Raw genomic sequence first — 16,299 nt, 5'->3', positions numbered from 1 at the left:
AGTTCTATTTTAAATTCCTTTTTAACCACTTCAGCCCTGGAAGATTTTACCCCCTTCCTGACCAGAGCACTTTTTGCGATTCGGCACTGCGTTGTTTTAACTGACAATTGCGTGGTTGTGCGACGTTGTACCCAAACAAAATTGACGTCCTTTTTTTCCCACAAATAGAGCTTTCTTTTGGTGGAATTTGATCACCACTACGGTTTTTATTTTTTGCGCTATAAACAAAAAAAAAGGGCGACAATTTTGAAAAAAACGCAATTTTTTTACTTTTTGCTATAATAAATATCCCCCAAAAATATATATAAAAAAATGTTTTTCCTCAGTTTAGTCCGATATATATTCTTCTACATATTTTTGGTAAAAAAAACTCGCAATAAGTGTATATTAATTGGTCTGCGCAAAAGTTATAGCGTCTACAAAATAGGGGATAGTTTTATGGCATTTTTATTATAATTTTTTTTTTTTTATTAGTAATGGCAGCGATCTGCGATTTTTATCATGACTGTGACATTGTGGCAGACACATCGGACACTTTTGACACAATTTTGGGACCATTGTCATTTATACAGTGATCAGTGCTATAAAAATGCACTGATTACTGTGTAAATGACACTGGCAGGGAAGGGGATAACCACTAGGGGAGATGAAGGGGTTAACTGTGTCCTAGGGAGTGATTCTAACTGTGGGGGGAGGGGCTACCTAGGACATGACAGCGATCACTGCTCCCGATCACAGGGGGAGCAGTGGATCTCTGTCATGACACAAGGCAGAATGGGGAAATGCCTTGTTTACATAGGCACTTCCTCGTTCTACCTCTCCACACCGCAATCATGGGCTGCAAGAGAACATCGAGTTCCCGGGACCCGTGGGCACGCTCCCGCGGCCGGCGCACGCGCACAAAAGGCGGCAAATTTAAAGGGACGTACCTGCACGCCCATTTGCCTGCCGTGCCATTGTGCCGATGTACATCTGTGTGCGGCGGCCGGCAAGCGGTTAAGAACCAGGACATTTATACCCTCCACAGAGTGGTCTGGTTGTGAGAAACGATGTCCAGTGTACAGTAATTATTTGCATTGTGCCCCCTTATTGTATGTTAATGCAGATGCATTATTTTTTTTTTTTAGGAACAAAAACATTTGAATTAAGAATGCTAGTTTTAATTGGAACAAAAGGTAGTGGACACAATCTCAATGCACTGCTTAACCTGGTAGATGGGAGTAATGCCGCGTACACACAATCGGACATTCCGACAACAAAATCCTGGATTTATTTCCGACGGATGTTGGCTCAGCCTTGTCTTGCATACACATATTGTCGGAAATTTCGAACGTCAAGAACGCGGTGACGTACAACTCGTACGACGAGCCGAGAAAAATTAAGTTCAATAGCCAGTGGGCTCTTCTGCTTGATTCCAAGCATGCGTGGAATTTTGTGCATTGGAATTATGTACACACGATCAGAATTTCCGACAACGGATTTTGTTGTCGTAAAATTTGAGAACCAGCTCTCAAATTTTTGTTGTCGGAAATTCAGTCAACAAATGTCCGATGGAGCCTACACACGGTCGGAATTTCCGACAACTAGCTCACATCGAACATTTGTTGTCGGAAATTCCGACCGTGTGTACGCGGCATAAATCATGCAAAAGCTTGTCCTGTTAAAGCAAATAAAAAAGTATCAGTTAGGGCTCATGCACACTGCATCTCAAAGAAGCCCAAATAAGCTGCTTCTACAGGCTTTTGAGCCTTTTTTAGCTCAAATTTTTTTTCTGCCTAGAAACTCCCCCTCCATGTTAGCCAGTGTGTCCATGGACACCATGGCTCTTTCAGAACTTTACAGGCATATGCTCTTACAGGCAGAACCCCCCACCCCCCACCCTCCAAACTTGCGTTTTTGAGCTTTCGAGCAGAAAAGATGGAAAGGAAAAAGGAGCTGAGGGGAGGGTTTGTGAAAAAAATGCTTATGCTCAAAAAAGCTCAATAAAAACGTGCAAGAAGAGCACAAAAGAGCACAAGCTTCTTCAAGATTTTAGGCAGAGAAATAAAGGCTCAAATGCCTGTAAAAACAACTTTTTTTTTTTGATCTGCAGTGTGCATGAGCCCTTACAGTACTCAACTGTGTTGTTACACATGCTCTTATAAGGCCCCTTTCACATGGGGGGAATTGCATGTGGAATCTGTTCTGATCCGCTGGAGACCAGCTCACAGATCTCCTGCTGATCATAGCAGAGTGAGCAGATGACACATCCTTTTCTGCAGAGCAGACAAGGACAAAGCCCGTTCTGCTCAATGGGCGGCTGGGAGTAAACGATCTCCATCTGTCCATTTACACCCGACTATCCTCTGATCCAATATGCCTAAAAAGAAGAGGACGGATCCCCTTCCGTTTTTTTTTTTTTTCAGCGAACCAGTTTGGACACAGAAGTAGGGGAGTGTAAATGGATTGACCATCCCTTCACGTCTCCCTGAAAAACTGACAGGTGGACCTGATCGGATTGCCCGTGTGAAAGAGGCCTTCGACTACATTCACTTTTAGGTTGTATTCTGTAACTTTCTTTGGGAAAGCTTAATACACAACTTGTTTCTGTAAGCACTATGTGTTTGCCACTGTGATGGCCATAAATTAAAATTAGGGGCAAAGAAAAGTGCAAGTGGGGTCCAGAGCAACACTTTATTTTCAAACCTGTGCTAGCAAAATTACCAATGTATATAAGTGGCTTTGAGCAGCACTTTTGTTTTCTCTTTCCACCAGCGCTTATGTATTATCACCATTGACAAAACAGTAGCATGGTAAAGAATTGAACCAGTCTGTCTGTATAGTGGCAAAATGTCAGCCCTACAGTCATTATTTACTGTAAAAAAAAAAAAATATTCACATTGATACAGTAAACCTGGCTACAATTTCTAGAAATGATATACAAAGTAATCGTAAATAACATAAGCTTGCATGTATGTCAGAACTTTGTGGAGAGTTACATGAAATGGCTGTCAGTATTGAGTGTGGTTTAGAATATTTTGTAAATATAATGCAGAGTTACACAAATTTAACCATAATGCTATAGTCTCTTTTAATTCGTCCCATCCCAAAATACTCATATAGTCTCCAAAGGCAACATCTGACCGTTGTTTTGTGTAATCAGTGTTTTACCAAAAACTTCTCGGTATATTTTTTCCCGTGTCTCTGGAAGAGCGAGCACAGCCTTAATGTCTTTCACTTTGTCCAACAGAGGTTTCAACTCCCTTTGCAAGGTAGCCTGCTTGTTTCCATCATTATATCTCCTGCCTGAAGGAAAGAATAACATTATTGTACACCGGACATACAGAAAATGTCTGTGATCAACTATACATATATTGTGATTTTTGGCCACACATTTATATAGAAAAAATCCATTACGCTTGTCAAAAAATAGATTTTCTTCATGAAGAATGGTCATCAAGAAATACTGCATAGTGTCACAATACATTAGAGAACCAGTACAATAATACATAGTGAATATACTGTATTTTCTCTGAGGAACATCCAGCATTGAAATTAGCATAGTCTTTGTAGGGTTGCCACCGCAACATTAGTAGTAATGGAGAAGGGAACTTCGGCTTGAAGTGACAAAATTATCCCCATTTAGAAATAAAGATGACAGGGCTTTGCCATCTTGTAAGGCCTCTTGGTTGGCCATTCTCTGCTATTTAACAAGGCATAGCAAAAGGCTCCTATTGTTCTTCAAGCTACACAATAAATTCATTGTAGTTCATTGTAGGACTCTTGCCATTTCCCCTTTTTTGTAGTTTGGTTTTTCTGCAATGCAAACAGGTTTGTCAGGAAATATCACTAAATAAATCCATCTGTGTAAATGTTGCCATAGAGGTATGCTGTCCACAAATTCCCATCTAATATGCACCTGAGTAGAAAAGTAGGCGTCTCTTTAATGCAACCAAAAGTTTCAAGTTGATTTTTTTTTTTTTTTTGTCAACAGAGGCTGTAATTGTTATTTGATATTGTTTTCAATTTTCTCATGAATAATGCCAGGCTCCAGCGAGATCCCATCAATCTGTTTGGCTTTGGCCTGCTGTGTTTCCTCTATGTACTGCTGTACAGCCTTCAGTACGGCATTTTCCACCAGCCTTTTGCTTAAGCTCACCAGCTCAGCATCATCAGGTTCTCGTCCATTCTTATGACCTACACACCACAACAGAAAAAAGCAAGTTCCTAATAAGTTTTAAAAAAGGTAGGGGTTAATCTAAACACTATCAGTCATCGACACAGCAATTCTAATCTCAAGTACTAACAGAAATTGCAATGAAATGTTTATAGTAAAAATAATTGACTTCACATAAAAACGAGTATGTGTAACAGTAAGTGTGCCTGAATCCAGCCGTCACCATGGATTGCCTGGTATCAGAGAGAACTACCAGCATTGACACATGCAGATTGCAGAAAAAGAGAGCAGCCAGGTTGCCAGGTGCAATGGATTGGACATACTATATGAGTATTTGCTTGGTTATATTCTGTATTTTATTTGGGTATAAAGCTGTCTTCCTGGAGTTAAGTCTGCCTAAAAAAAGCATGCTAAGAGAATATCATTTGGGCCCGATTCAGGCAGTTTTAACATTCCAATTTCCTCACAGTTCACGGAGTGAGGCAGCAGGGGTGCTGATCACTATGAAACATCCTATAGGCACACAGCCAAGAACATAAAGCCTAGTGTGCAGGCAGTGGGACTTATAGTATTTCATCTTCACTGGGCTGGCATCATTGTTCTGGAAACCGATGCCTACCCTAAATAATGCCTAAACAAAGATGATGTTGACATTCTGGGGAAAAATTGGTGAAAGACATTTTCAGGTATACTGTAGTCACTTTGAGAGGTTATATTTAGCATGCGAGCACTTACCATTAAAAATATATATAGAACATTAGGTCTGCTTTTAAAATTAAGATTACTTTTGATTACATAATTCTTTATGACTGATACCTACAGTGTATCTGGAAAGTATTCACAGCCTTTCACTTTTCCCACATTTTGTTATGTTACAGCCTTACTCCAAAATGGATTAAATTAATTATTTTCCTCAAAATTCTACAAACAATACCCCATAATGACAACGTGAAAGAAGTTTGTTTGAAATCTTTGCAAATTTATTCAAAATAAAAAATAAATAAAATCACATGTACATAAGTATTCACAGCTTTTGCCATGACACTCAAAATTGAGCTCAGGTGCATCCTGTTTCCACTGATCATCCTTGAGATGTTTCTACAACTTGATTGAAGTCCACCTGTGAAAAATTCAGTTGATTGGACATGATTTTGAAAGGCAGACATCTGTCTATATAAGGCCTCACAGTTAACAGTGCATGTCAGAGTTAAAACCAAGCAATGAAGTCCAAGGAATTGTCTGTAAACCTCCGAGACAGGATTATATTGAGGCACACATCTGGGAAAGGGTACAGAAAAATTTCTGCAGCATTGAAGGTCCCAATGAGTACAGTGGCCTACATCATCCGTAGATGGAAGAAGTTTAGAACCACGAGGACTCTTCCTAGAGCCCAATAAAACAGTGGTAAGTGCAGCGCAAAAAATAATTTAAATAAAAGAAAAGAAAAGTCAAATCCGGAAAAATTAACTCCAATAACCGGACAGATGGAATAATAGGATCCCTCGTGAAGAAAGTGGGAAACTCCTTCCAAGCTTACCTGACAATTCCTCCACTACATAAGCCCAAATACGCTTACCAGAGTTGGTGGACCTCCCTATCACGGAAGGTCAAAAACGCATTTATCCCCACAGGGATGTTGTGAACCACACATACGGCTTGAGCGGTCCTCGATCCAAACACATAGGGCTCCTGTCCAGCAGTGCAATCCAACAGCAAAATGAGAGACCTCAAAAGACCGGTGGTAACAATGGTGTAAAAATCGTCCCAAAAAGAAAAAAGGGAACACTCCAAGTGTACTCCGTCTTTTATTAAAAAATGCAAGTATAAAAGTAAAGGCTCACTAGCGCAATAAAAGTACTAGTAAATGACAATAAAACATGATCCGCAGATCCAATGCATAGAGGTGGCAGCGGGTGATGTCCGTGCAACAAGTTCCGCCCCCCGTACGCAGCGTTACATCCCAACTGGACTTCGTCAGCAAGGGGTGGAGCTGAGGAGTCACCCAGCAACTTTAAATAGAACGGCTGGTATCTGCAAGGAAAGTCGCGAGACCGGAAGTATGAGTTACTCCTAAAAGCGGACAATTCACCCAGTGGAGACACCAGCGGAAGAGACAAATAAGAAAATATATAAAAATAAAAGACAAGATAATTGTCAACTGGCCATACCAGTGCAAATAATCAATAAAAAACAGACACAAAGTACCCGCGGCCATCTCTTTTATAAATTAATAAACAAAACTATAATACACTATATGGGACAATAAAACAGCAGAAAAAGTATACAGATAAGAATTATTCATGTATATGCAAAATATAATACCAGTGCTATTTATCTGATATAAAACAGTTGAGACCTCAGAACTGCAAGCTTCTCGGGTCCTGATTATGGAAAATTTTAAAATGCTTGGAGACATTGTGTGATACGAGACCCCTTTTAATGTTATTTACATGTTCAGGTATGTGGACATCCATAGGTCGAGAGCTTCTCCCTACATTTTGTAGGGAGATTGGAGACGGCAATCACAATGCAACATGTAGACAACTCCTACTGTATTGCACATGATGAGATTTTTTATTTGATATTTCTTATTAGTCGCTGAGGCGGTGAATTCTTTCCTTCTTTTAAGATTATGTTTACACTTCTTACAGGCTGGGCATTTCCCGCAAGCATAGAATCCTGAAAGAAAGTTGAAAATTCTATTTTCTTTGATGTAAATAACATTAAAAGGGTCTCGTATCACACAATAACTCCAAGCATTTAAAAATTTTCCATAATCAGGACCCGAGAAGCTTGCAGTTCTGGGGTCTGGAAAAAGTAAATAAACATTGGAGAAGAGGTAATTATATAAGGCAGTTGAGTCAACGTGAATCCCCGTGGATTCATGAAACTAAGGTTGGGGTCCCGAGGGGGTTAAATGTTGAATTTGATCTCAACTGTTTTATATCAGATAAATAACACTGGTATTATATTTTGCATATATATGAATAATTCTTATCTGTATATTTTTTCAGCTGTTTTATTGTCCCATATAGTGTATTATAGTTTTTGTTTTTTAATTTGTAAAAGACATGGCCGCGGGTACTTTGTGTCCATTTTTTATTGATTATTTGCACTGGTATGGCCAGTTGGCAATTATCTTGTGTTTTATTTTTATATATTTACTTATTTGTCTCTTTCGCTGGTGTCTCCGCTGGGTGAATTGTCCGCTTTTAGAAGTAACTCATACTTCCGGTCTCGCGGCTTTCTTTGCAGACACCAGCCGTTCTATTTAAAGTTGCTGGGTGACTCCTCAGTTCCACCCCTTGCTGGCGAAGTCCAATTGGGACGTAACGCCGCGTACAGGGACAGAGCTTGTTGCACGGACGTCACCCGCTGCCACCTCTATGCATTGGATCTGCGGATCATGTTTTATTGTGTTTTACTAATACTTTTATTGCGCTAGTGAGCACTTTACTTTTATACTCGCATTTTTTAATAAAAGACAGAGTACACTTAGTGTTCCCTTTTTTTCTTTTTGGGACGATTTTTACACCATTGTTACCACCAGTCTTTTGAGGTCTCTCCTTTTGCTGTTGGATTGCACTGCTGGACAGGAGCCCTATGTGTTTGGATCGAGGACCGCTCAAGCCGTATGTGAGGTTCACAACATCCCTGTGGGGATAAATGCGTTTTTGACCTTCTGTGATAGGGAGGTCCACCAACTCTGGTAAGCTTATTTGGGCTTATGTGGAGGAGGAATTGTCACGTAAGATTGGAAGGACTTTTCCACTTTCTTCATGAGGGATCCTATTATTCCATCTGTCCGGTTATTGCCGTTAATTTTTCCGGATTTGACTTTTCTTTTATTTAAATTATTTTTTGCGCTGCACTTACCACTGTTTTATTGATTATTCCGTAGGTGTATGTGATTGCCTATAGTGGTCAGCTTGCATTTTTTCACGTTCTTGCATTGTGTTTGCGCTGATTGTTTTTTGTTTTTGTCTTCCAAGAGCTCGCCAAACTGAGCACTTGGGGAGAAGGGCCTTAGGGAAGTGACCAAGAACCCGATGGTCACTCTGAAAGAGCTCCAGGATTTCTCTGTGGAGAGAGGAGAATCTCTGCAGCACTTCACCAATCAGGCCTGTATGGTAAAGTGGCCAGACGGAAGCCACTCCTCAGTGAAAGGCACACAACAGCCACCTGGAGTTTGCCTGAAGGGCTCTCAGACCATGAGAAACAAAATTCTCTGGTCTGATGAAACAAAGATTGAACTCTTTGGCCTAAATGGCAAGCGTCATGTCTGGCGGAAACCAGGCACCGCTCATCACCTGGCCAATACCATCCCTACAGTGAAGCATGGTGGTGGCAGCATCATGCTGTGTGGATGTTTTTCAGCGGCAGGAACTGGGAGACTAGTCAGGATCAAGGAAAAGAAGAATGCAGCAATGTACAGAGACATCCTTGATGAAAACCTGCTCCAGAGCGCTCTGGACCTCAGGCTGAGGTGAAGGTTCATCTTCCAACAGGACAACCACTCTAAGCACACAGCCATTATAACAAAGGAGAGGCTACGGGACAACTCTGTGAATGTCCTTGAGTTGCCCAGCCATAGCCCAGACTTGAACCTGATTTAACATCTCTGGAGAGATCTGAAAATGGCTGTGCACCAATGCTCCCCATCCAACAAGATGGAACTTGTGAGGTCTTGCAAAGAAGAATGGGAGAAAGTGCTCAAAAATAGGTGTGCCAAGCTTTTGGCATCATACTCAAAAATACTTGAGGCTGTAATTGGTAACAAAGGTGCTTCAACAAAGTATTGAGCAAAGGCTGTGAATACCTAAGTATATGTGATTTTTTTCTTTTTGTTTTTTATTTTTAATATTTTATTTTTAAATGAGGGTAAAACAAAGCACAATTACAGTTTTGCAAAGTTAGACTTTGTAGATAAGAATTCACCAATGCCTTAGGACCAGCCTAGCAAGTCCCCAAACCTGTTAAGCAGACAGATACACTATATTACCAAAAGTATTTTGACACCTGCCTTTATACGCACATGAACTTTAATGGCACCCCAGTCTTAGTTCATAGCGTTCAATATTGAGTTGGCCCACCCTTTGCAGCTATAACAGCTTTAACTCTTCTGGGAAGGCTGTCCACAAGGTTTAGGAGTACGTCTATGGGAATGTTTGACCATTCTTTCAGAAGTGCATTTGTTAGGTCGGGAGTTGGGAGCATGAAAGTGTCCAAAATGCCTTGGTAAGCTGACGCCTTAAAGTGGAGTTCCACCTAGATTTTTATTTTTCATTTGTCAATGTATTCCATTCTATTAAACTATTTAAACACTAACAATCAATGTTATTACTGAAATTGCTGCTTAATTCACTTTTTTTTATAGTACTTACTTTTTATTTGTGCTCTGCAGAGCGCTTCCATCGCTAGTGTGGGCATGTGAGGCCCACTGGCATTCTCTTCCTGGATATGGTGATGCTGGCTACCCAGCATGCACCTCACGTTCTCGCGCGTGCGCTGTTTACACAGGGCACAGAGAAAGGAATATGATCTAACAACGGTCGGCGAAGGGGGAAGTACCTGCCCCGTTGTTATGTTTCATGGCATCATTTCCGGTTCCTAAAGAACGCGATGCTAGCCCTCGGCGCTGCCCACTGACTCCTGGGAAAGGATGACACACATCTCCCAGGAGCACTGACAAGCACAGGCGCCGGGGGTAAATGACATCAATCGGCATGGAGAGGAAGTGGCAGAATAGAAGGGACCCCATAGCAACAGTGCTGAAGGAGTGAGTAAAAAAAAAAATATATATATATATATATATCTATATATATATATATATATAGATATATATATATATATTTCCCAAATGGTGTTGCTGAAGGAGAATGTTGTGGATTTATGTAAAGTACACTTTATGGATGGAACACCATAATCCCCCCTCTACCAAATGATTTGGACAAGTGCACAAATCAAGGTCCATAAAGACATGGATGAGTGAGTTTGGGGTGGAGGAACTTGACTAGCTTGCACAGAGTCCTGACCTCAACCCGATTGAAAACCTTTCAGATGAAATAGAGTGGAGACTGTGCGCGTAAAGGCAGGTGTCCCAATATTTTTGGTAATATAGTGTATGTCACTGCATACCTGTATGTCAGAGCATATTATCTGTATGTCAGAAAAGGGTATATTTTTACATACCCCTTGACACTTTCAGTTTGTGACTCTTGGGGTGTGGGCTGATCATAGGTCATTCATCCTGTGGTCATGAATGCTCATCAGTCAATAGATGGAGTGTGACTGGTGGACATAAGCCTGGGGGGAATTGCAGTGTGTGGATTTTTATACGTCCTGAGGAGCTGAGTGGGTCACAGGACCCATTGCAAAGTATGTAGCTGGCATGGGTGACCACGGTTTAAGTTTACTGGATGAAATTTCAATGTGTTGCTTGAGTCTAGGGCCTGTAACTTGATGCGTTTGGGGACTATAAGCTCTAGGTTTTTTTCAGTCTGGTGAAGGGGCCACGATCTACAATTTTTCTGCTAGTATGAGCGATACTGTCCGTTTGTTTTATTATGTGGAGATTACTTTTTCATGAGAAGTATTGATGTAGTAGTTTTTTTACTCACAACAAAACGCTTTTACATCTGTGTGAAAAGTTTGTATTTTGTCACTTAGCAACATGAAGTTCATAATGCCACCAAGCTATCTGCTAGTCTTCTCTACAAAACTGACCTTGAAACTCCTTTAACCACTTGAGGTTCGGGCCATAGCCGAATGACGGCTACAGCGCGGACCTCAATCTCCGGGAGGACGTCATATGACGTCCTCCCCTATGCACGCGCACCGCGCGCACCCTGCAGGGCGCGCGGTGTGCGCGCTGTGATCACCGAGTCACGGAGACTCAGGTGATCACAGATCCGAGTAAGGGGCCGGTCCCGGCCCCTTACCATGTGATCAGCTGTCAGCCAATGACAGCTGGTCACATGATGTAAACAAAAGCTCGGTGATCGGTTTCGTTTTCTCCTCACGCTGACAGCGTGAGGAGGAAAAAAAAGCCGATCACCGGCTCATGTCAAAGGGACATCGGTCCCGAAGAGGAAGGAGGCACAGATGCCTCATCTGTGCCTCCAAGTGCCATCTGCCAGTGCCCACAGTGCCCACAAGTGCCACCTATTAAAGCCCACAAGTGCCACCTATTAAAGCCCACAAGTGCCACCTATCAATGCCCACAAGTGCCACCTATCAATGCCCACAAGTGCCACTTATTAGTGCCACCTAGCAGTGCTGCCATCAGTCAGTGCCCAATCAGTGCCCAACACTGCCACCCATCAGTGCCCATAACCGCCACCCATCAGTGCTCATCACTGCCACCTATCGGTGCCCATCAGTGCCGCCTCATTGGCGTACATAAACGAAGGAGAAAAATTAACTGTTTGCGAAAATTGATAACAAAATATAAAAAAAATATAATTTTTAAAAAAAAATTCTGTCTTTTTAAATTTTTTTTTAACAAAAAATAAAAACCGTAGAGGTGATCAAATACCATCAAAAGAAAGCTCTATTTGTGGGAAAAAAATGATAAAAATTTCATTTGGGTACCGTGTTGTATGACCGCGCAATTGTCATTCAAAGTGCGACAGCACTAAAAGCTGAAAATTGGTCTGGACAGGAGGGGGGTTTAAGTGCCCAGTAAGCAAGTGGTTAAGATTCTAAAGCCGATTTATTTTTAGAAGGTAATGCAGACCATATATGGGTCAAATTAATTTTCTTTAGAAAACCAGAAATATTGTACGCTTTGTAATCTGATGGTACCACCATTGATTTCGAAATCCAACTAACCAAGCCTTCAATTTCACCTCATGGTGCAACAGAAAATACATTTTATGGCTAGGAATCTTTTTCTAGGAGTCACAGCTCATGCACGTTTCTTTTTTGATTATATTTCTCGCACGATTCTCCCACCATTGACTAGACTAAACTATGCCTGATCACTCAAATTTGATGGCCGCGTGAAAATCGTGGGGAAACATGTATGTATTGCAGAAATTAGGTGCATGCCCAACTGCACACGTCCACTTTGTGGATCTAACAGCCTTCATTCTTTTGAGAAAGTTAAAAAGTGTATGTGCGAAATTGTATCCTCTTAGTAGACGGGGCACAGTAATGCTGGAACAGGAAAGGGTCTCTAACTGTTGTCACAAGGTTAAAGTGTAAGTTCACCTTATCAGAAAAAATGAAAAAGTGAACTAACCCACACAAATGGTCACAAGCCGACGCTGACCAATCAATAGTGCTCTGATCCACCCTGATAGCCCTAAAGAAAGAAGGGGAGGAATACTAGGGAGGGTATTTAAAATCCCCGGACCACACTGGCTGTGTGGGCACTTATAGCTCATCACCCACAGAGGGTACAGCGTAGACTGGGGGGGGGGTCGGGGAGGTGGGATGTAGGGTGTCTATATTTTATTTTTTTCTCAAAAGGTGAACTTACAATTTAAGGCTCTGTTCACATATATGCGAATCGGATACATTTTGAACTGCATTCTTAATGCGGCCGGTTCACACATGTGTGGGGCGGCCACGGTGAGGTTTTAAAGAGTCATGTGCGTTTTTCAGTCTGGTTTGGGTGCAATTTCAGGTAAAAATTCGCACTTGAATCGCACCTGAACCGGTGAACAGAACTGCACCGGACTCCCGCAGCCGCATACATGTGAAATTGCAAAACTGTCTAAAATGCCTTTGTATGCTGTAGCAGAACACTTTTACTTGAAACACCTAAACTCAGGACTAAGGAATTTGAAGGGGTATACACATACTTTCAGTTGTACAGGATGAAAATGTTGGCTATACCAAGATTACATGATCCCTTGTCTACCAGTAGAACTGTGGATGTTTAATATCTTTAGAAAATGCAGAAAGCATATTGTTTTCAAAAACTCAGATAGGGGCTTATTTACTAAAGCTGGAGAGTGCAAAATCAGTCTCACTTCTGCATAGAAACAGAAATCAGATTTCAGGTTTTATTGCCAAAACTTACTTGAACAAGCTGAGGTTAGAAGCTGACTGTCTAGGAAACCTGTACTGAGATAAGATAAGATAAGATCGGCAAAACCAGTCAGTATGGTGAAAAGGGCCACAATCTACAATTGTTTTGTAATTTGTGGCTGGTCCATAGAGGTGAGCCTGTAGAAAGAGCCACAGCCCATGGTTTTTGTAATTTGTGTTTGATCTATAGCAGTGAGCTTGTCTGGGAAGAGTGCCATGGTTAGTGCAAGTGTCAGTGGGGGTTGCAAGTCACTAGGAGACCTGATAATACAAGGTGGACCATGGGCTGATTGTTCAGACCCCCAGAACAAAACTTGTAGTAAAGCGAAGTATATCCTCCAGCTGCCTGACATACTGAAGAGCAGTTCTAAATAGCAAATATTTAAAGCCTTCTTGTGAGCTATAAATATGGGAAATTTGTGGTAAGATGGTCACCATATGAAAAAGGGGGGTTGTTGAACTTGGGAGGGCTGTATAGGTCAGCTTTGGGTACAGTTGCAGAAGGATCTATGTTATACTGCTGGACATTACAACACACAAATGTTCATCTATAAAATTCAACATGTACAGCTACGTTTTGGCAACATCAATAGTTTAAGTGACAAAACACAAACTTTTCACACGGATGTAAAAGCATATTGTTGTGAGTAAGAAAACTACTACATCAATACTTGTCTTGAAAAAGTAATCTCCACATAATAAAATAACAGATAGTGTCACTCATACTTCAAAACCATTTTGCTAAACTGCAATAACAGGAACCAAATGATAAAACTAAAGGTCATAATGGTCTGTATAGGTTTGTCTGATGACAGCTCAACATTTACTTGGAAAAATCGAAGCACTTCTCTAAAATGTTACAAACGGTCCTCTAGAGAGCTCAGAAATGCCACTGTTTGTGTGACATTATCCACTCCTGTTCATTGCTAAAACAGGGAGATCTAAGACAGCACATTCAAAATAATGCGTAAGCAGTATGAATAAGTAAACCTTTATGAAACAAGTCTGATGTTTAATTCAAAATGTCAAAAAGCTCAGTGACACTAAAAGACATGCCAAAGAAATAATTGTTGAAAGGGCAGAACAACTGCTATGTACATTACCTGTAACATCTGTATTGTGTCATTATTATCATTGGATTATGGAAAATGTCACTGACATTATTAAATTATCAATCTCAGACTGAGAAATGGCACAGGCTGTTTTAATAATCTACCTGAGCAAAGCCCTCAGAGAGAAAGTATGGTGTAGGTCTTAACAACATTGGTATTTTTAGGCTAGGTTACACTAGTGCAGCTGCAACTTCAAATGGATTTTTAAATGTTTGATGTATTTTTCATGCCACTAAGTTTTTTTGTAGGGGAAGGAGACTGCTCAATTCACAGGTGATGGCTGTTAAGGAGTCAGCACCTGCCGGCGTCCTAACAACCAGTGACTCATTAGCAATGTCAGCTGGGGATTCCCAGGGACAGCAGAATGTAAACAAATGAGCCATCATTAATCACTTGCCGTCTGCTCCCAGTACATATACTGCGAGGGGGCGGCAGGTGCAGACACATTCCCGTACCTGTACATCGACCCTTTCTTCCAGGTTCAGTGGCACGCATTGATTGTGATTGGACACAGCACAAGTTTGGCAGCTGATTTCAGCCAATGATTTTGGCTGAAGTCAGCTGATTGGTTGTGCCCAATAACACACAGAGTTCTGTGTTTACAAAAACACAGAACTCTGTGTACAGGGAACATTGGCCTGGCTGCAAAGCGGGGAGAAAAAAACAGCCAGATAGTAAGGTAAAACATTAAAGAAGAACCAGGTCCAGGTGTCTGGTTCCAAAAGATCTCCTCCCTCCTCAGGTGTGGGTGTGGCTCAACATGCAGACCATGTACAAGGAAAAAACAAAACCTTGCTGTATGGACTGATATCAATAAAGAATTTATATTTCGTCGGAGTGCGGCCATCCGGATTTTTATTTTCTCCTTGTACAAGGTAAAACACTGCATATTGTTAGTCACACAATGTCGCTGCTCACCGCCATTACAGTATAGCATCTATAGCTGCGTAAATTCCAGTATACATAGCATGATTTGTAGATGCTATACCTTTCGCATAAACCAATTAATATATACTTATTGGATTTTTTTTTTAACAAAAGACATTTAGCAGAATACATTGTGGCCTCAATTTAAGAAAAAAATTGGATTTTTTTTTATTCAATATGTTTTATAACTGAAATTAAAAAATATATAATTTTTCTTTCAACATGTTCAGTCTTTTTTTGTTTATATAATAAAAAATGAAGAAAAACAAAAAAACAGTAGTGATCAAATACCACCAAAAGAAAGCTCTATTAGTGTGGGGAAAAAAATGATAACAATTTAATTTGCATACACTGTTTAATTTGCGTACATGATCTCACAATTGCCAGTTAAAATATTGTAGTGCTGAATAGCAAAAAATGGTCTGGTGGTCAGGCATATATTGTAGTGCTGAATAGCAAAAAATGGTCTGGTCGTCAGGCAGGGAGTAAGGGGGTAAAACCTTCTGGAGGTCAAGTAGTTAAAAAAAAAATAAAAAACGGCAGCTACAGACTTTTTGGAAAAGGGGGTGGGGGGGGTGGGCTGGGGCTCCGCTTTAAACAAAATAAATAGATTTTAAAACATTGTGGAGAATCCCTGTGCTTCCAGATGTCAACTGTGTCTATATTGTAGACAGACTGAACATTTTGCTGCCCACATATCACATTCTCACAATTGTTAGACTGAGTTGGTTTGCTACCATATAAACTCAATCGGTGAGCACAAAATATAAAAGCTGAAGACTCGATTCCTAAGGTTGCAATTTTTGGAACTGGCTTCCTGATCCGTGCTTCATTAGTTAGTGATTCTCTGAGCTGGAACCATAGGCGTGCGCCAGGTGCCCCGCAGTGCTGCTGGCTTCCCTTATGCTTCAGTTTGTAAATGAACGGGAAACCACTCAGCACAGATCACTTCCTATTCATTCACTTCACTGTGCAGCAGAGGCTGCAGAAAAAGTCATGTGTGTTTGAGCTTTGGGGTGCATACCCTAATGCAATGGGCTGAGCACTACTATGACTAGAACACAC

The 16,299-nt window shown here is 41.0% G+C and overlaps 1 protein-coding gene across 1 annotated transcript in view; it reads right to left on the bottom strand.

The window, feature by feature from the left end:
- Positions 1-3,278: 3,278 nt before the first annotated feature.
- Positions 3,279-16,299, bottom strand: part of AKAP7 (A-kinase anchoring protein 7) — a 414,244-nt gene continuing 401,223 nt past the window's right edge. Inside the window, exon 9 of the mRNA XM_073627283.1 lies at positions 3,279-4,176. Coding sequence (XP_073483384.1) covers positions 3,986-4,176 — 191 coding nt within the window. The 3' untranslated portion in view covers positions 3,279-3,985. The remainder of the gene's footprint in view (positions 4,177-16,299) is intronic.

This window comes from Aquarana catesbeiana, linkage group LG04, assembly GCF_042186555.1.
Source record: "Aquarana catesbeiana isolate 2022-GZ linkage group LG04, ASM4218655v1, whole genome shotgun sequence".
Taxonomy (NCBI): Eukaryota; Metazoa; Chordata; class Amphibia; order Anura; family Ranidae; genus Aquarana; species Aquarana catesbeiana.
Note: the sequence above shows the minus strand (reverse complement) of the source record. Positions and strands in the feature narration are given on the sequence as shown.